This window comes from Heterocephalus glaber, unplaced genomic scaffold, assembly GCF_053883595.1.
Source record: "Heterocephalus glaber isolate CG9 unplaced genomic scaffold, H.glaber_assembly_v1.0 deba00001479, whole genome shotgun sequence".
Lineage (NCBI taxonomy): Eukaryota > Metazoa > Chordata > Mammalia > Rodentia > Bathyergidae > Heterocephalus > Heterocephalus glaber.
Genome location: NW_028258316.1, coordinates 3,517,793 through 3,539,132, shown reverse-complemented (window position 1 = coordinate 3,539,132; position 21,340 = coordinate 3,517,793). Strand labels below are relative to the sequence as shown.

The 21,340-nt window shown below is 45.5% G+C and overlaps 1 protein-coding gene across 4 annotated transcripts in view; it reads right to left on the bottom strand.

The window, feature by feature from the left end:
* Positions 1 to 21,340, bottom strand: part of Tsc1 (TSC complex subunit 1) — a 57,548-nt gene that overhangs the window by 9,945 nt on the left and 26,263 nt on the right. For 3 of the 4 annotated variants that reach the window (XM_004849048.4, XM_004849046.4, XM_004849049.4), the window contains exons 8-18: positions 21,229 to 21,302; positions 14,320 to 14,495; positions 13,568 to 13,683; positions 13,157 to 13,268; positions 12,724 to 12,842; positions 5,049 to 5,118; positions 4,170 to 4,274; positions 3,376 to 3,934; positions 2,198 to 2,241; positions 1,379 to 1,545; positions 360 to 542 (exon numbers count right to left, since the gene is read on the bottom strand). In XM_004849048.4, coding sequence (XP_004849105.2) covers positions 360 to 542; positions 1,379 to 1,545; positions 2,198 to 2,241; positions 3,376 to 3,934; positions 4,170 to 4,274; positions 5,049 to 5,118; positions 12,724 to 12,842; positions 13,157 to 13,268; positions 13,568 to 13,683; positions 14,320 to 14,495; positions 21,229 to 21,302 — 1,725 coding nt within the window. The remainder of the gene's footprint in view (positions 1 to 359; positions 543 to 1,378; positions 1,546 to 2,197; positions 2,242 to 3,375; positions 3,935 to 4,169; positions 4,275 to 5,048; positions 5,119 to 12,723; positions 12,843 to 13,156; positions 13,269 to 13,567; positions 13,684 to 14,319; positions 14,496 to 21,228; positions 21,303 to 21,340) is intronic. The other variant, XM_004849050.4, reaches the window with a different exon arrangement.

Sequence of the window (21,340 nt, the reverse complement as noted above, 5' to 3'; positions counted from 1 at the left end):
CTGCAGTTATTTAAATTTTTTTTAAAAATATAAGTGTATGTGTATTATTTTCAAACAGCTATTAAGCTGTCAGGACACTAACATTTGCTGAGCTGAGTAGACTCCTCCATGGTGGAACTATCACATGCTTCTTCGGGCTCCACGGTGAACATGATACTAAGGGAGGTATGAACTAAGAAAGCTGGGGAACTTCTGCCTCCGTAAGATGTAGTGACCTGAATCTATCTACCGTGATCTCAGAGAGTGAAGTATTCTTCGTAGGGGAGCTGACCAAGGGACAACATGTAAGAGGCACTCCTGCCACCCTCCCAGCGGCTCTCAGGCCCCTCTACCTACTGTGCCCGGGCTGCGGTCTGTACCTGGAGTTCCTGGCTCTGGTTGTAGAATTCTTCTCGGTCATGCTGCAGCTGTCTGATCTGGCTGTGGAGCTGGGTCACCACAGTGTCACGCTGCTCCTGCAGCTGACTGTACCTGGCTTGTTCTTTCTGCAGACTCACCTTCCACATTTGGATGTCTTTTTCTTGTAACTTCAGCTGATCTTTCTAGCAGAGACCAGAGATACCATCATTTTAGCTACCATCTGACATGGGCAACGAGCCATAAACCTTCTCCACACTACCTGGAACTGCAACTACAGACACAGAGCCTGACGGCTCTTGACTGTCTTACTGGGGTTTCAGTCAAGGTCTGCCCAATTTCACATTAGCTTTTCTCAGGGACCAAGTTGTTTCCCATACTTTTAAAAGTCCTAACCACCAACAGCAGAGTAAGACCTCTACTACATGGTCCTGATTAGTTCCCTGAAACACCAAACATTCACTGGACACTTACATCCTGTGAGGCTCAGGGAAGCACTTACTGATATCATTTCTTTGAATCATCAGAACTTAAAAACGAGGTGCCACTATTATGATTTCTCAGTGCTGCTATTACAATTACTCACTTTACAGAACTGGTAACAAGGTTTCAAGAGGGCAAATTTTCCCCCTAAGATAATAAACTAGTAGAGCCAATACTTCAACTCCAAATCTCACTGGCTTTATATCCGCAGCACTGTACACTTTTCAATTCTATGCCATGAAATAGCATTAGGAGAACTGGTTGCACACCTGGAAAGATAAAATTCCCTTTCAACCCTTTCATCGTCATAGCAAGCAAACAAACACAGACAGTCCTTTGTCCCCTGGGTTGAGAGCTAGAAGGGAATTCTGTGGTCTCGCCATCTGCAGCTAATCTCAGAGACTGAGTGGCCCCGCCCCAGCCACCCCAAGACCAGGGCTGGAACCGAGAGCTCTGGCCTCCCTTGGTGGCTGTTCTTTAGGCTGCCATCCTGACACAAGGCAAAACAAACAGGAAGGCCAGCGTCCCAGGTCCTCACCATAGCAGCATTGTGCTCCTCCAGGGCTGCTGCCCTGATCACCTTTCGGAGGAGCCGTCTGTTCCGGAGAGCGTGCTGCTGCCTCTTAAAGCGCTCATAGAGTAACTGGTTGTGCAGTAAAAGCAACTGGTCTCGGAGGGTGCGGATCTCATCTGAGGGAGGAGAGCCTGGTTTTAAAGCAGAGGGAGAGCGGAAGAAATGTCTTACCTATAGCTCCATCAAGCCCCTCCTGTATGAGTCTAAGAAACAATTCTTCCAAATATAAACTACTTTTCAAGTGACCACCGTTAGGAGGGAGGGGGCATTTCCCAGCTACCTCCACTTATAGGGATGCCGAGGTTGTGCCAGTGGGAGGGCGCTTCAAGGGCTGCTCTCCTTCCCCACAAACCTGATCTCTCTCTCTCTCTCTCTCTCTCTCTCTCTCTCTCACACACACACACACACACACACACACACACACACACAAACACACACACATACAGGTGCACACACACACATTTCAGACTCCCTGGCTCTCTGCAGGATGCACCTAAACTGCTGTGTTCTCCCCAGGGAGGTTCTCGGGACACTCACACCACTTTTCTAGGGGGGCCTGGCACGAAGGCTGCACTTCAGCTTCCAAGCACATGCTACTGCCATGTTTCACAAAGTGGAAATGCTGACTTCGAACACTTGAGATTCCCTGGCCAGGCAGATAAGCTGGCTGGAGGAGGACCGAGGGGAGATGTTTCCCATAGGGCACCTCCTTCAAGGACAGAAAAGGTGACATGCAAGCAGGAACCAGTGGGGCTGGATATGGTGCTAAAGTAACAACTTTACCTCCAAAGTGGGTCCAGTCGACAGACTTGCTGGGTAAGGACAACCTAGGAATAAAGTTTTGGGGAATGAAGGTATTGATGTGATCTAGAAAAAAACTCATTTGGACACTTAACTGCAGCAAGGTTGGATCATTTACTTGTCCTCAGAATCCTCAAGGGCCTAAGAAAACGTCAAACTCCAAGAGCACACAGAGTTGGAGGTGTGGCCTTAGCAGACAGAATGGGCACCACGCACGGCCAAATCCCCAAGGAGGAGCCCCACCACGTGCTCCCCCACCTCAGTGTGGCTTGCTCCTTGAGGTCAGTTCTCCAAGGATGAGGAGGAGGTGCTTCCACCCCTCCCTGCGGAATACACAGGGAATAGCTCTCCTTTGAGAAGCTACTTTCACCCACATTTAAGAAAAAGCAGTTCACTTATTATATAGCCCATTACACCAAATCTAATTTAAAAAGAAGAAGCTTTTCAAGGCATGGTGACTCATGTCTGTAATCCCAGCATTCAGAAGGCAGAGGCAGGAGGATCGATGTAAGTTTTAGGCCAGCCAGGGCTACATAGACCAGCCTAAACTACACAGCAAGACTCTGTCTCAAAAACAACAAAAAAAGAAGTTTAAATATTATAATTCCTGTCAGATTCCACCATGGGATATTATATAGAAGACAGAAAAAAACCAACATTTTTTCCGAGAACCTGTATGGAAACAGCACAAGGTCCACACTACGGACAGCTGAGCCCCCACCCCTTCCCCTGACACCTCTGAAAGGAGCAAAAACGGTGTCTCTAAGAGCCCTGTGTGGCAGGGGGGCCATTCAGGCCACTTGAACTTGCATAAAATGCGCATGATCCAATCTTTACCCCATGAACCACATTACCAAAATGTAACCGAATAATCTGTACTCAGAGGGGAGCTGCTATGTTCTTTGAGATACCAGGAGCTCATTTTCAATCTCCATCCTCACAGGACAGTGGCGCAAATGGCCTGCACCGCAGCTGACACTCTGGGGGCCTTCCGAGCCCACACGCTGCGTGCCCGCACACTGGAAGGATGTCGGCTGGAACATAAGGGAGCCAGCACCTCCAGGCTAAGCGGGAGGAGGGAGTCGGGCTCCCACCCTCAGGCTGGGCGCACTGTTTAGTAAAAACTGGGATAGGTTGCACAAGGTCGGCAGCCGGCTTACTTGCTAAGCTCCTTGCTGTGTGCGTCTGCTCCCTGCTGTATCAGTCTATCCAGTACTTCCATGGGGGAGGTAGAGGGCGCGGAGTCTTCCTCGGTGCTTCCTTTTGCTTTCTTTAACAGCTCCTCCGTCTTCTTGCTGACAAAGTGACAGGCAGTCTTTGGCAAGGCCACCTCAAAGAGATGATCATATGGGGGAGGCTGCCCACTTCCAAAATCCACTCCCCGTTGAGGTGGAATTTTGCAAGGGCTGGGAGTGAGAATGCTGGTTGCCAGGGAAGTCTGGGGGGCCCTGTCCCCTGCAGGGCTGGTGTCAGCTCCGCCACAGGGCAGGTCTATGGGAGTAAAGGCTTGCTTTGGTGTGTCGGGCCCAAGCTTGTCCAGGGAGGAGTGTAGAGGCTCGGGGTTCGCAATGGAGCCCTGCATCCCAGAGGCAGCTGAGTGTGTCTTCCGCTGAGAGCCCGGGAGACTGTCTCCGTAGAAGGGAGAGTCAAAGCCCCCTCGAGGAACCACAGGCTCCGCCTCTGCTGGGGTGATCTCAGAAAGCTCTTTAGATATTGCGGCTGAAAGGAAACAAGGAAGCTCCAGTGAATGCTGAACGGGGCAAGCCTAAGCAGCACCAAGTACCCGGGGCATTCCTTCACCCGGGGCATTCCTTCACCCAGCACGGGCCCTACCACACAGCGCTGTTCATGGACAGAAGGAAATCAAGCGAGCCCTGGAGCTGACCCGAGCACTCAGTTCTGGGACAAAACCAGGGCCGAGCTTCATCTCACAAAAACCCCACATACACGTTACCTTCCTCCTTATCTTTTTCGATACTGTCTTCCTCCGAGGCCAGATCACCTAAGAAGCCCGGCAGATCACTCAGAGTGACAGAGCCTTTGGGGCCAGGCAGCTCTTCTGAAGAGAGATAGAACTCAGTCACACACATGCTGACTAGTCTCTGCAGGTGTGGGGGATGAGACTCACAGCAAATGGCTCCGATCACTCTCCCTGCTGAACAGAGGCCTGGAAAGGACTCCGACCTACTATAAAAGCTGAGCTATTCTAAATCACCTAATGGAAGGTGCCAAAAAACCCCACAGAAAACAAAATTCTCAGGCCTTAGTGTCTTCAAGAACAGATAAAGCCATGTGGTCCAATGGCTTAAAACACTCTCAGAGGTACTTCAGGGCACCAGCTTACAAGCTTTTGGGGTGGGGTCCTGGGGCTGAACCCAGGGTCTTGTACTGAGCTACACTCCCAGCCTGTTTGGTAAACTCTGAAACAGCGTCTTACTAAATTGCCCAGGTTGGGCTCCAACATGCCTCAGCCTCCCAGGGTGCTGGGATGACAGGCGAGCGCCACCACACCCAGCTATCTTAAACACCTTTTTGATGTTATTAATAGTTTAACTTTTAGAATTTGGCACTTGTTTCTTTTGGTTCTAACCTCTACACATCAGCGTTCTGTGGTATTCCAGAATGTCCTTGTTTCTCTCTTGTTTTGAGACAGGGGTATTAACTATACTGCATGCTGGTCTTGAACCCAAGATGTCCTCCTACTTAAGGAAAGCCTCTTGCCTCGGCCTCCTGAGTAGCTAGGACTATAGGTGTGCACCACTTCACTCTGCTTTGGACTCATGCAGTGCAGTCTGAAGCAACAAGTAAGGTGCGTGTTGCCCGGAGGTTTTACCTAAGCCTCTGTCACTGGGAAGGTGGGGCTGCCTGTGGAGACTCGGCCGCGCAGACTCTCCTCTCTCCTCCTGAAAAGATAAGAGTCCTTTGTATCCATCACATGGTGAGATGTGCTCTGCCCCTCTCTGGCACCTTGTAAAGACCATCAAAGAGCCCAGTGCTTCTCAAACTGCCTTTATAGTCTCAACAGAAAAACCCCAAGCTTCTGTTGATGTGGTTAAATCTGTCAACTGTTACTGTATTAGAAACTGAAAAATATTTAAAAATATTTATTGCCTTCAAAAATAACAAATCTGGGCTGGGGATGTAGTTCAGCAGCACAGCACCTGCCCGGCAAGCACAAGGTCCTGAGTTCGATCCCTGGTACCAAAACAACAAAGACAAAAACAGGACAAAAAAAAATCTATTGCTTGTTAATCCATACAACATTTTTATTTTTTAAAAAAACTACACTTTCAAAAAAAATAATAAATCCAGAGTGAAGAATGGAACTGCTCTACATTTTTGTGATCTCTTTATTATCTGGCTTGATGGAAGACAGCCGGGCTCTCCTAGCTGCTTCCACATTCAGTCTGCCCCCAGTGCCAGTCTGTCAGTTTGGCTGATGTGGAAAAACCTGGGTCCCAGCATTCCATGCTTTTCATACACTTGTACACAATTACTGCATCTTCGCTACCACCCCCAAACCTGACAAGTGGTGGTTTCCTAAGAGTTAGTTACAATGTGGAATCTGAAACTCTATGAAGTAACTTTTCCTGTTACGTTAAAAATCCACTGGCCCCCTGCCCCACCTCTCCCAGCTGAGAGGAGGTGAGCCGAGCGGGCACCAACAGCATCCCCCTCCCCCAGTCGAAATGAGAAGACATGTAAATAAGTCTCAAAACCAGACTTCCAGATCACCTACAGCAACCCCAAAGGGAAATGAGATGAAGCACTCTGATACTCAACCACCTGGACCCACTGAACTGGCAACAAAAGGGGATCTGGAAAAAATGAAATCAGAAATAATTTCTCAGATAACAGGAGAGATTGTGCTCCTAGTGCAAGACATGATTATTAAATCTAGAAAAGAGCTGAGGAACATGATAGAATCCCAACATAGGAAACAAGTGGAATCCATAAAACATATGCAAATAGATTTCCAGGAGATGAAAAACTCCACTGAAAGTCTACCCATCAGAATGAGCCAATGTGAGGACAGAATTTCAGATATAGAATATAAGATTGCAATTAATGACCAGGAAAACAAAAATTGCTTCAAAATTATAAGGGAACATGAGAAATCAATCCAGCAGCTGCTAGACGATGCAAAGAAGAATAACATAAGACTGACTGGAGTCAATGAAGAAACAGGAGAGGGTGCAGATGACATAAAAAAACTCTTCACAGAAGTAATGGCAGAAAACTTCCCAAGCAGGGGAAAAGAACTTGACATACAGATAAGTGAGGCATATAGGACTCCAAATAGCCTTGATCAAAAAAAAATCTACACATAGGCATATAATTGTTAAGATTCCAGAAAATCAACAGAAAAACAAAGTTCTACAAGCAGTGAGAGAAAAGAAACAAATCACATACAAAGGAAAGCCCAGCAGAATAACAGCAGACTTCTCAACACAAACCATCAAGGCAAGAAGGGCTTGGAGTGACATATTCCCAGCCCTAAAAGAAAACAGCCTCCAACCCAGATTGATGTACCCTGCAAAACGATCTTTCAAAATTGATGGAGAAATAAGATACTTTCATGACAAAGAGCACTTTAGGAACTTCATGAATACCAAACCAGCCCTCCAAAAAATTTTACATAATATCCTAGGAACAGACATTGAGGATCACAACCCCAGGAAGCAAAGCAGAATGAACCCATCTGGCACGACAAGAAATTAAATGTAAAGGGGGAGAACCTAACAAAAAGAAAAAGTCATGGGAATGATAAGTCAATACATTTCAGTTATAACCATCAATGTTAATGGTCTCAATTCACCAATTAAAAGAAATAGACTGGCAGAATGGGTCAAGAAGCAAAATCCAACAATATGCTGCATACAAGAAACACAATTCAAAATGAAACTCATAGATTGAAAGTTATAGGGTGGACAACAATACTCCATGCGATGGGAACCCAGAAAAAAGCAGTAGCTATCCTCTTTGCAGATCAAGTAGATTTCAAACCAACACTGATTAAGAGAGACAAAGAAGGACACTACATCTTTGTAAAGGGAACAGTCCAACAGGAAGAGATGACAATCATAAATACCTATGTACCAAACACTAGTGCACCCAACTATATAAAACAAATACTAACGGACATGAAAAGTCATATATGCACTAATACAATTGTAGTGGGGGACCTCAACACCCCACTGTCACAAATAGATAGATCAACTAGACTAAAAATAAGTACTGAAATACTAGAACTCAATCGAACTCTTGAACAAATGAACTTAACAGATGTTTACAGAGTCTTCCACCCTACAAAATCAGAATACACATTCTTTTCAGCTGTACATGGGTCATTCTCCAAAATAGACCACATACTTGCACATAGAACATGGTTAAGTAAGTGCAAAGGAATTGAAGTTATCCCCTGTATATTATCAGACCACAGTGTGATGAAATTGGAGATCCATAGCAAAAGAAACTCAAAAAATTTCATAAACACATGGAAATTGAACAACACACTTCTGAATAACCAATGGGTCACAGAGGAAATTAAAGAAGAAATCAGACAGTTCCTTTAATTAAATGACAATACAACATATTGGAATCTATGGGACACAATGAAAACAGTCTTATCAGGGAAATTCATAGCAGTGAATACGCCTATTAGGAAAACAGAATGAGTCCAATTAAACAACCTGATGCTGAACCTCAAGCTTCTAGAAAAAGAAGAGCAGGACAAACTCAAAGCTCATACAAGGGAGGAAATTATAAAGATCAGAGGAGAAATCAATGCAATGAAGACTAAGAGAACGAAACAAAAAATCAATGAAGCCAAGAGTTGGTTCTTCGAAAGAATCAACAAAATTGACAAACCCTTAGCCAACCTTACCAGAAAAAGGAAAGAAAAGGCCCAAATCCATGCAATTAGGAATGAAAAGGGTGAAATTAGAACAGACCCAGCAGAAATCCAGAGGATCATCAATACCTACTTCCAGAACCTATACGCCAATAAGATGGAAAACACGAAAGAAAGGGACAGATTCCTAGACACATATGAATTATCAAAGTTGAACAAAGAAGACCTAAAATTCTAAACAACCCAGTATCAACCAATGAAATTGAAAACGTAAAGGTACAATTCCCAATGAGAAATGTAATTGTGTTGTATACCTAAAATGCACCAATAAAAGAATTTAACAACAACCACCACAAAAAATTGAAAATGTAATAAAAAAACTTATCAACTAAGAAAAGCCAGGGCCCTGATGGCTTCACTGCTGAATTCTACAAGACATTTAGAGAGGAACTACTGCCACTACTGTTTAAACTCTTCAATGAAATTGAAAAGGAAGCAATACTCCCAAATTCATTCCTGGAAGCAAGCATCACCTTGATCCCCAAAGCAGAGAAAGACCCAACTGAAAAGGAGAACTATAGGCCAATCTCACTAATGAACATAGATGCAAAAATCCTTAGTAAGATACTGGCAAAGAGAATGCAGAAGATCATCAAGAAGATCATACACCCTGACCAAGTGGGATTCATCCCACGGATGCAGGGATGGTTCAACATATGCAAATCAATTAATGTAATACACTATATCAATAGAGCCAAGGACAAAAACCATATGATTATCTCAATAGATGCAGAAAAAGCATTTGACAAAATCCAACAGGCATTTATAATAAAAACCCTACAAAAAATTGGAATAGATGGTCTCTACCTCAAACTGAAAAAAGCCATCTATGAAAAACCAACAGCCAATATCATACTAAATGGTCAAAAACTGAAATCCTTCACACTAAAATCAGGAACAAGACAAGGATGTCCACTATCACCACTCTTGTTCAATATAGTTTTGGAAACATTAGCTACAGCAATTAGACAAGAGAAAGAAATAAAAGGAATAAAGATTGGAAATGAAGAAGTCAAATTGCCATTATTTGCAGATGACATGATACTGTATATAGAAGACCCCAAGAACTCCACCAAAAGTCTTCTAGACTTAATTCCCAAATTCAGTAAAGTAGCTGGTTACAAGGTCAACACACAAAAATCAATAGCTTTCCTCTACACCAATGACAGACTCACTGAGAGAGAAATAAGGCAAATAATTCCTTTCACAATAGCATCCAAAAAATTGAAATACCTAGGAATCAACCTAACTAAAGAAATCAAAGACCTCTTCTCTGAAAACTATGGCACTCTGAAAAGAGAAATTGAAGATGATATCAGAAAATGGACAGACATCCCCTGCTCCTGGGTAGGAAGGATTAATATAGTGAAAATGGCCATACTTCCAAAACTGCTATACAGATTCAATGCAATTCCAATTGAGATTCCAGCAGCATACTTCATGGACCTTGGGAAAACAATCCAAAAATTCATTTGGAACAAGAAGAGACCCAGAATAGCAAAAGCAATTCTAGGTAACAGAGACATGGCAAGGGGTATCACAAACCCCAACCTGAAACTATACTACAAAGCTACTGTGATAAAAACAGCATGGTAGTGGCAAAGAAACAGACTTGAGGACCAGTGGAACCGATTAGAAGATGCAGAAACAACTCCAGACACACTCAGCCACCTCATCTTTGACAAAGGAGCCAAATACCCTCACTGGAGGAAAGATAGCCTCTTTAATAAATGGTGCTGGAAAAATTGGGTTTCAACTTGCCAAAGATTAAAACTAGACCTATATCTCTCAACAAGAGCTAAACTAAAATCAAAATGGATTAAAGATCTAAATATTAAAATAGAAACACTGAACCAGTTGGAACAGAGGTTAGGTAGAACTCTTGAAGACTTTGGTGTAGGAAAAGATTTTATGAACAAAACCTCAGTTGCCCGTGAACTACCACAAACAATCAACAAGTGGGATCTCTTATTAAAAAGCTTCTGCGAAGCAAGAGAAACCACCAGCAGTGTGAAGAGACAACCCACAATGTGGGAAAAAATTTTCACTTGCTTTTCCTCAAAGGTCTACTAACTCGAATCTATAAAGAACTTAAAAAGATCAGACCTTCCAAATTTAAAGACCCAATCCAAAAATGGGCATCTGAAATGAACAGACATTTCTCAGACAAAGAAGTAGAAATAGCAAATAAATACATGAAAAAATGTTCAACATCACTGGTCATTCGAGAGATGCAAATGAAAACAATGCTGAGATTCCACCTCACTCCAGAAAGAATGGCTGCTATCATGAAAATCAACCAGTAACAAATGCTGGTGGGGCTGTGGGGAAAGAGGAACCCTGCTCCACTGCTGGTGGGAGTATAGACTGGTGCAACCACTGTGGAAATCAGTGTGGAGATACCTCAAACAACTAGGACTGGAAGTCCCATTTGACCCCGCTATTCCCCTGCTGGGTATCTTCCCCAAAGAATTAAATGAATCATACCACAGTGATATATGTGCACCCATGTTCATAGCAGCACAGTTTGTGATAGCTAAAACTTGGAGATGGGCCAAATGCCCATCAACTGGAGACTGGATAAAGAAAATGTGTTTTTTTTAATAAAATGGAGTACTACTCAGCCATAAAAAATGAGAAATTAGAGAATTTATAGCTAAATGGATGCACATTGAGGCCATACTCTTAAGTGAAATAAATAGGACATACATGTACAGATACCAAATAGTTTCTCTGGTGTGAGAAACTGAGAGTGTAAATAAGGACTAAAAGGTATAATAGATAATGTGAAATAGGAAGAAAAGGGGCAAAGGGGAAGGGGAACTGGGAGGGGTAGGGGAAAGGAAAGAAGGGAATGGAATTAATATGAGAAAATGGAAAAATAGGAACAAAATCTTTGTAAATAGGGAGGAATGGAGGGGTTGGAGGGGTGGGCAAGGGTGAAAAATAAGAACCAAGAGAGATTATGTAAAGGTGCAAATTTCCAACGATGAATGTCATTATACTGTATACCTAAAATGCACCGAGATTAGAATGAATAATTGATAATGCAAAATAGGAAGAAAGGGTCCAAAGGGGTAGGGGTAGTGGGAGGGGCAGGGGAAAGGAAAGAAGAGAAAGGAAAAATGATGAGAAATGGAAAAAATGGAAATAAAGTCTTTGTAAATAGGGAAGGGTGGAGGGGGTGAAGGGAAGGCTAGGAATGGGGAAAAAATAAGAACCAAGATGCATCATGCAAAGGTACAAGTTCCCAATGAGAAATGTAAATGTGTTGTATACCTAAAATGTACCAATAAAAGAATTTAAGAAAAAAAAAAAAGAATCCACTGGCCCTTGTATCCTGAACGCACTTCTGACCTAGGCAGGATTCCAGAACATCATACACTGGACACTTAGAGAAGATTAGTTCAGCAAGTTATTTAGTTCTTCCAAATGTGGAAACACTTCATTACACGATGTTAAAAAAAAAAAAAAAATCAAAGTTATTCTTCCCAAGACTTCAACCTCATCATAAATGCTATCAAGCTCATGGTGGCGGATACTTTTCTAATTTCCTAGTTTTCATCTGAAAGTTGAATTTTATCATTAGCAATAAATTCTGTCAGTTTATCCTGAAGTAACAGGCATGACTCATCATTTAAAAAAAACTACCTGCCATTTGGCCTGGTGGTGCACTCCAGTAATCCTGGCACGCAGGAGGATTGCCCCAAGTTTGATGCCAGCCTGGGCTACACAGTGAGTTCAAGGCCAGCCTGTGCTACATGGTGAGACCCTGTCCCCCAAAAAACCAAAAAAAATGAAACTGCCTGGCACATACCCAAGTTTGTCACTTCTTTCAAATAAAATTGGTGCTCCATGAAAAGAAAGGAACTAGTTCAGTTCCAATTCAAATAATTACACAAAGGCCTGAAATTACCATCACTCTCTGACATGCAATAAACGTTCTTCACGTTTCCTATTTTGTTATGAAGAATATTAGATGTACATATTCTCAAGGGTGCAGATGTAATAAAAATAATTTCTACTGATTAACACAGCTTAGACATAGTACTTTTTAATTTCTTTCCTGTTTTTATTTATTTATTTACGTTTGAAACAAGGTCTACTACATAGTCCAGGCTGGCTATGAAACTCTTAACTCAGGCTGGTCTCAAACTCATGATCCTCCTGCCTCAGCCTCCCTAGGCTGGGATTATTGGCATGGCACCACCACACCCAGCTCTTTCCTAGTTTTAGGGCCCAATGGATTGCCCAGGAGCACAGTGTGGTACCTGTTCTGATCTGGGCTAAGGGGCCAGCATTTCATCCACCACGGTTTCTGCAGCAGCAATGAAGACGCCAATGCAGTGGGTAAGCAGCAGCTAACGTAAAGGTGGTATGACTCAGGGGTGCCTGTGAAGGTTCCAGGGTCCCGGGCTTGGCCAGACACACCCCGGGCACGGCCCTCAGGCTATTGCAACTGTTCTGAGTCACACCCATCACCTTCTGGGCCAGAAGTCAACCTGGCACAATCAGGCTTCACAAGGTGAGGCCTGCCAGCAGGACACTGTGTCAGGCGCACAGGCCGAGGGATGGCGGGCACACTAGCACTCACCTTCCTGGGGGGTGTGGCCACGACCTGGGGGAGTGAGATGTGCAGGTAGTCATCCGGGTGGCAGGGCAGGGCTGGAGGAGGGGAGGTTGCGGGGGTCCCCAGAGGAGTTCCTTTTCCACCTGCTCAGAGATAAGGGCAAAATACGTGATCCACTGAGCCCAGCTGTCAGAAAAGCTGCCAATCCTTTCTCAGCCTAACTCTTACTGCAAATAAGGCTTCTGAGTTAATTTCCTGGGAGTCTAGATCTCTCCCCCGCACCCTGTTCTTCTTTTTCCCCTGGGTTCACTTTATTCATTCTGAAAACCCCAAAAGTTTGCACTAAGTGCCAAAAACAAGTTCAAAAATGCAAGTGATACCTCTCCCCGCAACTCACTATGAGAACTGAGACTAAAGTACAGGCCCAAACCAACCATGAAATCTAAGATGTACATACCGGCTGTTCCAAAGACTTTACTGTACGAGTGTGACAGGTCAGGTGGGACATTTCCAGGAGACGTCGGGGGGGTGGTCATCCCACAAACCATGGATGGGCTCCAAAGAGTAGCCTGGGAAGTAAATGAAGTCCATCAGCCGGGCAAATTAACAGTGTTTCCTCCACATGGCTTCGGTCTAATATTGTTTAAATTTAACCTTTATTGTGAGACAGCTGGTATTCTGTACATCTAGACTCCAAGGTGCCCGTGTGGCAACAGCACACTTCTCTGCTCATGGTAATCACCCTTGGAAGGGCCTCCTGAACGCGTGGTGTGACACGCTCCCGACCACATACTAAATCCCTCCCGACCCACGCGGTCAGCTGCACCGGGAGGCTGAGCAGAAACAGGCACACTGCTTGGCACCATACTTTTGGCGGCTCAGGTAACGGCCGTGTAGACGGGAAACTCGAAGGGTGAGCTAGCTGCCCTGGCGTACTGAACAACGTCAGCCGGGAGGCGGAGCAAGGGGTGGAGGCAGCATTCCCTGAAAGAAAGGGAAGAACAAAGGGGGTCAGAATGTGGTTTCAGATTATTCTGATTAGGAAATGCTGGTCCTCTAGACCATCCTATAATACGCCCTCGTCTGTATTTGTAAAGTCTGAGGGGGTTCCCAACATCCTTGGGTCTAAACTAGCAACATTTAGAAAAGGTTCTTTAAATGCTCTTTGGCACAGCAGTCCAGGGGTGTGTGACATGGATAACCTGAAGGGCCACGGCTTCAGTGGGAACAGCCTACAGATAGATACTAATTTAATACAAATCCAGCTCTAACCTAACCGGTCCAGCCCATTGGGCCTCTCGTTACATGTCTAGAAAGTATAGGTTTCCTTAGACAGGTACTTGGCCTTCAAGTACTTAGAGCCACTCTTTGTTAAATGCTGAGGATGAGTGGCCAAGTCAATGGACATTCTACCTGGCTGGAGATCAAGGACGATTAAACTTGAAGGAGAACATCATCAGAAGAAAATGGAGGCAAATTCAAATTTAAAATATTTGGGGGAAAGTTCCTAGGAAGTAAACTAAGCCCTGCTCTAGGAAATGAACATTAAGCCAACAAACATAAACAATGTTTTCCAGAGATAAAGTTGCAAGAGAGGTAAGTACCAAAGTCTCTTTTTACCATAGCTATTCTGTGTGTCAACATAAGGGCTGGTGGTGACATCCATGGGACGCTGAGGGAAGCGGGTGGAGAGCTGGTGAGACACAGAGTAGCCATCTTCATATGAGGCTTCTGTAGGGTCCAGAGAGATTTTGGCACACTCTATGACAACATCATGAGTTTCTAATTTCTTCCACCTAGAAAGGGGAATGAAAGTCAAGAAAACCAAATGGAAATCCATTTACTCACATCGCGTACTAGAGGGCCAACTCAGAGCCAGCCCCAGGCCCATGGTTTGCAAAGCCCAAGGCAAAAAAAGCATACCAGCCCCAGTGCTAGTATATGAAGAATTAGCCATTCATCCTGTAAAATCTGTACCTTCCCATTGAAAATGGTTGTATCAAGGTAATAGAAACTAATTTGAAAGACAAATTTCATCAATAAAGACTAGGCATAGCCTCAATACAGCAAACTGCAGAGCAGCCAACCACCAAGGGAACATCTCCTTCAGAACCAAGGTGACCAAGGCACAGGGAGAGCTGGAAAGCAGCAGGCAGATGAAGCCGACTTGGGTCCCTACCAAGGCCTCGGGGTTCTTTTAATCCACCCTTGAAGCAGAGTTAGTGCCGAAAGACTAGAGATCACTTAAAGAACTGCCAGGGATTTCTGCTGTGTGAGCCACAGCTCTACTTCTGGTCATTTGTTCTACAGAAAGATATGCATCAGGAGGTACATCCCTGCAGGCCAGCACAGCTCATGAGAGACAGGAAACGAGCCTAAGGACAACCAGAGGAATATATCCTCCGGAAGCAGTGTTAGCACACCTCCATGAAAAGTGGGCTTTCAACAAGTCAGTGTTGCCAAACGCAGAAGGGGAAAGAACTTTCGGGGGCTGTGGACATGTTCTTTATTGTGACTGCAACTTTTGTCATAACTTAGCCAAACTGATTAACATTTTCCTATGTAAGTTATATGTTATAGCAAAGTTGATTTAAAAAATAATATAATTTAAAAATATTAAAAGATGTAAAATGTTCAGAATACAATCATAAATTTAAAAAAGGATACAAAACTCTTCAGAGACATGCTCACAAACAGACCTGACAGTGTTAAGGGTTCAAATTGAAGAAAGGGAAGCTGGGGCTATGGCTCAGTGGAGAGCACCTGCCTGTCATCGGCAAGGCCCTGGGTTCGCTCCCCAGTGCCCAAAACAGAAGAGAACTGGAATTAGGGACAATGTTCATTTGCTTCTTTCCACTCTTCAGTATTTGCCAAGTGCTCCATAAAGGCCCTAATAATTACCAGAACATTGAAAATACGTAAACTCCCTTTGAGACAACACAGCTTTCTGTCTATGTCACTAAGGACTCAGTAACTCCACCTGGGCCTGAAGGTGCCCCAAGGGTTCACCTCGATGAAACACGCCACCCACACAACTGTTGAGAATGCTCATCAAGTCTTACAGGCTGAAAATGTGCGAAAGCGCAGAAATGAGAGCGTTGGGTGTGGGGAGAACACAAGGTAGCTTCCTCAGCAGCAAGCCTCTCTCTCAACTTCCGGGTCACAGCAGGGTCTGGTCCCGTGGTTATGTGCCACCCCACATGTGGCCCTGTCCCCGTGCTCAGCACCACTGTAAAGTGACCCAGTGACAGCAGGAGTCAGGATGCGTATGTACACAGGAAGACTGATTTCAGAGAAGACAGTGAAAATCATACTGAAGAGGGAATACATTGAAATGTTTTAATTAGTTATATATGCAATATATTTCCTTAAATCTTACAGAGAATTTTCAGTTTCGGGATCTCTAAAATTGGGGACTACGGTTTAATCAGCTGCATTAGTTGATTTGGCACTGTTTCTGGCATTGTTAAAATGTACATAAAAGGCAAACACATCCCACATGCAATGGCGTCTCAGAGTCAATGAAACACGGTGGTTTAAAAAGGACCGTGCCAGAGGGTAACCCCAGGTCTCCACGCCAACAACTGTGACCCAGATTCCAATGCTGGTAGCTGGCCTGCTACGCTCCCCCGTTTCCTACGAGTGTGTGCTAGGGCTCATCTCCACTTTGTGAACTTCAGGCCTCATCTATTCACTTCCTTTTAGAGTAGGCCAGGACTGAGGTCTCTGCCACAGATCCTTCCCTCTTCCAGCGTTCTCAAAGAAGCACATCCTCGTTATTGTTACTTTCAAACCCCATTTCAACAACCACCCAGACTACGTAGGTGTGACTCATGGCTGAGCCAGAGAGCACTGAACATTTTCTCTCACTGGGTTTGTACTGGAGTTTTAGTTTTTCTACCTTGTCCTTAGTTTTCTGTGTAACCATTGCTAGTTCTTCCTAATCTTATTCTAGCAGTTCTGAAACAACGCCTACTATAAATTTTACAAAGAAATGCAGAAACCTTCCAGGTACAGTGCCCTCACCCCTTGTGGGCACCTCCTGGGGTCTGGGCTTCACCAGGACACAGGCGGCTGTGTTGCTGCCATCCCAACACTTACTCGCCCTGACCCTAACTCAGGTCCTCAGCTTCCCGGACTCTGCGTCTTCCTCCTCCTTGGTCCTACCCTAATTTTGGCAGAACACATGCCTGTGGCTACCGTGGGATATATGGGAGGTAAATCTGAGGCTGTGCCTATCTAAACCTACCATATACCTGTCGGGCAATTTGGCTGGAGAGAGGATTCTAAGTGGAAAGCCTTTTTTCTCATTTTTAGAAAGGGTTTCAGAAGCTGACACCGCCCTAATTTCTGATGCGTATTAAGTGGTTCGGCTTTCTAGCTCTGAAGGATTTATTTCTGTGGTATTCTGAAACTCACAGTACCGAGATGTGGCATTGTTTTGTACTGACCATGCTGTTCCTTAGGTTAGGTCCCTTCTGGAGTCTCAGGCCTTTCAGCTCTAGGAAATGTCTTCCTGTTATGTCTTTCACAATTTCTTCTTACACCAAAGCTTTCTCTCCTTTTCAAACTTTTTAAAATTGGATGTTGGACTTCCCACACCGATCAGGTTGAATCTGCTCTCCTATTACCCATTGCTATCCTTTGGTTCAGTTTTCTGATAAGCCTCAACTTCATCTCCCAATTCTGTGGCTGAAATGTTTACCCTGGCTATCGTTCTTAATTTCCAAGAGCTTCACCAGTCTCAGCATGGTGCTCTTTTGTGGCATCCTGATCTTTCCACTGTCGATGGACAAGCGCCGTGTCCCTGTGCTACTGCAGATACTTTCCCTGATCTCCGTACTATCCGTCGCCACTCCCCTTTCTCCTCATGTTGGCCTGTCTTCACATCAGAGCTCTCTCTCAAACCCAGATGCCTTGCCTCACTTCAGCAAGCACAGCACCAGAAGCTGAAAGGAGGTGGCCTCCAAGTGAGTAAGGCAGGCTGGACAGTTGCACCCAACTCCCCAAATCCCACCAGCTGGGATCTGTCTGTTCATGTTCAAATACAGACCCACAGGGAGGAGAACAGGGTGGCACCACACGTGTTTAAAACTGGAGAGCAACAGGCGAATGATGACTGACCAAGCCGAGAAAGCGGAAGCCAGGCAGCCGGTGCTTCAGTGGCGGGTCAGCCAGCGGATTCCTTAGACGCTGAGCACCGCAGCATCCAGAGGTTCTGGAACTGAGACGAGCAGTGAGCGGATGAGGACCACTGACACGTGCAGACAGGGTGAGACTGCTGGAGGCATACTGAGCACCTGAGGCCCTTTCCCAATCCACACTCCCACGCAATGGCTCTTTTCTCGCCAGAAATCTGCATTACTCTCTGGAGAGAGTAAAGTGAGCTTCTAGTCGAGGTTTCCAGCAGAGAGGAGAGGAATGCTTTCCAAACAAGGGGACAAGTGAACACACATTCAGAATGCCAAGACTGCTGAACCCTCCTCACCACCAGCCTCTTCCCCAGTGGCAGCCAAACCTTTACCAGGTGGAGATCAGAAGACTTTCCCACAACCTGAGCAGCTCAAGAAGAAAACAACACTGACGCCAGCGCCTCCTCCAGCTGCTCAGGTCCACACACAGTGCTCAGGGCCAACAAGTGCCAGCCATGCGCAGAGCCTTCAGTTCCCCCACACAGCAGATCACCCCCATACACAAGCAAACTGCCAAAGCCTCCAAGATTTAAAAAGAACAAATGCAAACAAAAAAGAAAGCAGCTTAGAGTGGCACCGTGCCTGCCTCACAAGCACAAGGTCCTGAGTTCGATCCCCCGTACCGAAAAAAAAAAAAAAGGAAAGCAGCTTAGAAGAAATGAACTACGTAGGAAAACAAAACAATAAAAAAGGCAACATACATAAAGACACAAGAGATCGTGCTGTCTGAAAACAGCTCTTAGATATGAAAAACATGGTACAAATGACAACTATTACAGAAGGAGTAAAAGCTAAAGGAAAGCTGGTCTGCAACAGAGGAACAAAAGATAGAAGGAAAAAAATAGGAGAGGGAAGGAGAGCAGGGAGGACCCAACCTCAATCCTGGAAATCCTGGCAGAAAGACAGAAAAAACCAGAGGGAAGGAAAACAAGCAAACAATAATTCAAGATTTCCTAGAATTTAACAGCTTCTAGGTTGAACAATAAGAGCAGACTCACACCAAAAACACCACGAGAAAAATCTTACAATATCATGTCAATAAATAACACTGTACAAGCTCCAGTAGAAGAAACTACAGAAAATACAGAGAATCGGAATCAGAAGGCTTTTGGTTTCCACAGCAACACTGGCTGTAAAACGGCAAGAGGACAGTGCTTGCAGTTACTCCATGAGGCTGATTCCCAACCTGCGGATCTACCCTGGCCAACCAACTGCACCCTTCCTCCGGATGCCACTCTACCACAACTGGAGTGACCCAGGAAGGAAGACATGAGACACAGGACATGGGACACGCTGCCATTAAGAGAGACCAGGGCAAAGCTTCAGAAGAGGCCAGCAGATGGACACAAGCCCAGACAACACTGCTTCGGCAAACAGTAGACCTGCCAAGAGACGTGCGTGCTGCAGACCATTCTCGAGGCTCCTGCTGCCCCGCATTATCTGCGTAGCCAAGGAACAGAGCCAGGTGACCGTGGCCTAGATCATTTGTCTTCAATGGCAAGCGATGAGGTTGCCGCTGTCCGGTCAGCAGAGGACACCCATTTCACCCCACAGGATTCTGTCCTGGCCTACCTTCGAAAACTGCAAGCACTGCTTTCTAACGGCCACTCCCTACTGTCGGATCTCAGCCACATGTCTAGTGATGCCCCCCCGCAGGGGCCTTGCCAGACACTCTGACAAAGGTAAACCTTGGGCTTCCCTGGCCTTCCTCATGACCTTGTGCAATATCCTCCTGATAAGGAAATAATGCACAGCAGGGCAGGCTTTTGTCTGTTGCCAAGCCCCCCCACTCCATGTTTTTGCTATGGGATGTTCTGGCCAAGCAACGTAACTGCTGTACGATGTTTCTACCTAAGGTTTCAAGAACGTTCTGCTAACTCTGCCCATCCGCCTCAATGAGCATGCTCGCCTGGTAGGTGGGCCCACCCCCTATCCCCAGATCTCTATATAAGTCTGCTTGTATTACTGTTCAGGGTTCAGACTTTAGAATACTAACTCCTCCGAATCTGTCAGTGTAATAAGGTTCCCTCCATCTCTCCAAGTGCCGCTTGGCTCTCACCACCAGAGACCTTCCAACAGCTGAAACACATGGCTGTAATGCTGAGCTGTTGCACTTCGCTGTAACACACCCAGAGAGGTTCCTCTCCTCTCAAGGATGGTGAAGCCAGACCCAGACTCAGACACAGCTCCTGCCCTCATCCCGGGGACCCTCCCTCTAATAGTGACAGGACTTCCCTTCCTGAGCCAGGATCAGATTTTTTTTTTTTTTTTGGTACCAGGGATTGAACTCAGGACCTTGCACTTTCAAGGCAGGCAGCCGAACCACTGAGCTAAATCCCCGGCCCAGGACCAGCTTCTTAATCAGCTTCTCAAAAGAGAACAACACACACAGAAAAATCTACAAAGATAAGAGAATAACAGAAAAGTAAGAGCAGTACTTGTCTCTGAGGAGGGAGGGGAACAGGGAGGAAAAGAGTCCACAAGGACTCCTAAGGTAATGGGAATTTTCTGCTTTTCAAATTGGGTGCTGGTTACACGTTTGTGTGTGATTCTTCAACTTTACGTGTACATTTTTTATACTTCTCCACCTAGCACACGTCTCACAGTAAGTTGCTTTAGGCCAACTGGGGCCACACGGGGCGGCACGGCTGGCAGAGAGGTGAGGCTGGCTACAAGGGGATCAGGAAGGAGCCAGCCTTGAGAGTGGGAGAATGCAGAGGTCACTGTCTGTGGCTCAGTTTCCTCAAAAGGGGCTCCATGCCCACTGGAGAAGTAGAGGGGGCCAGAGAAGAAGGGGGAAGGGCAGAGCTGCTTGCAGCTCAGTTTGTCCAATTTCCTTCCCTTCCCTCCTTTTCAAGCTGGACCTCAGTCCCACTGGTGGGCACCACGCCGGTTACCCTCAAGCTCGGGGCCTTGCTCCAGTCAGGGTGTCCAAAGATCAAGACTGGGAGCTCTGCAGGGGCCCATGGTGGCTGGGAGAGACAGGCCCCAGGGAGGTTCCCCTCTCAACACATGGCCTTCTGCAATTCACTTGTTTTCACCACCTACTCCACACAACCCTGGCACCACCAAGGGGCTGGCCTTCCTGGGGCGCTGGAGGACAGGAAGGTGCACTGCACCCTCCCATACTCTGCTATAGGCGTTTCTAGTTCTGACTGTGAGGGGTATCATTTAGACTCCCACAAGCTCCAGCGGTACAATCCTTCCAAATGCAATGGTTCTGTAAACTGAACATTTATATTCCCAAACAGTACCTCAACAGGGAAGCCTCCCAGATCACATTCTCAATCTTGCAAGAGACAAAAAAAAATTCTTGTTACTCGTTTAGTTTCTATACCTTCGAGGGTCCAGTTCATGGTCCTTGGATCCAGTCACTAATTCCGGGTGAATTCGCACATGCTCCATCATTGGCTAGAAGAGTTTGGGTTGACAAATAATAGGTGTGAACT